This window comes from Morone saxatilis, unplaced genomic scaffold (genome assembly GCF_004916995.1).
Source record: "Morone saxatilis isolate NCDOM2014 unplaced genomic scaffold, NCSU_SB_2.0 Contig8, whole genome shotgun sequence".
In the NCBI taxonomy this organism is placed as follows: Eukaryota; Metazoa; Chordata; class Actinopteri; family Moronidae; genus Morone; species Morone saxatilis.
The window spans coordinates 19,740,557-19,740,803 of NW_023340257.1; the positions used below are offsets into that span (position 1 = coordinate 19,740,557).

At 27.9% G+C, this 247-nt stretch overlaps 1 protein-coding gene across 1 annotated transcript in view; it reads left to right on the forward strand.

The window, feature by feature from the left end:
- Positions 1 to 247, forward strand: part of rskra (ribosomal protein S6 kinase related a) — a 7,212-nt gene that overhangs the window by 5,234 nt on the left and 1,731 nt on the right. The window contains exon 7 of the mRNA XM_035679615.1: positions 68 to 112. Coding sequence (XP_035535508.1) covers positions 68 to 112 — 45 coding nt within the window. The remainder of the gene's footprint in view (positions 1 to 67; positions 113 to 247) is intronic.

The window sequence follows — 247 nt, forward strand, 5'->3', positions numbered from 1 at the left end:
AATGTAATTTACTAATCTTGATATAACATATTTATATATGTGTATTTCTGACTTTTTATGATAATAATTTTAAATTTTTTTCAGATGGAGAACGTTCTTTTAAGTGATCAAGGTAACGCTTGTCTTCTGGCCTATAAAGACATTTACAGACATATGATTCAATTCAATTATGTAACAACTATTTAACGTATGCAGTGTCAGTGAATACGGTTGGGAGGGTACATACTTTAAAAATGTAATCTGATAC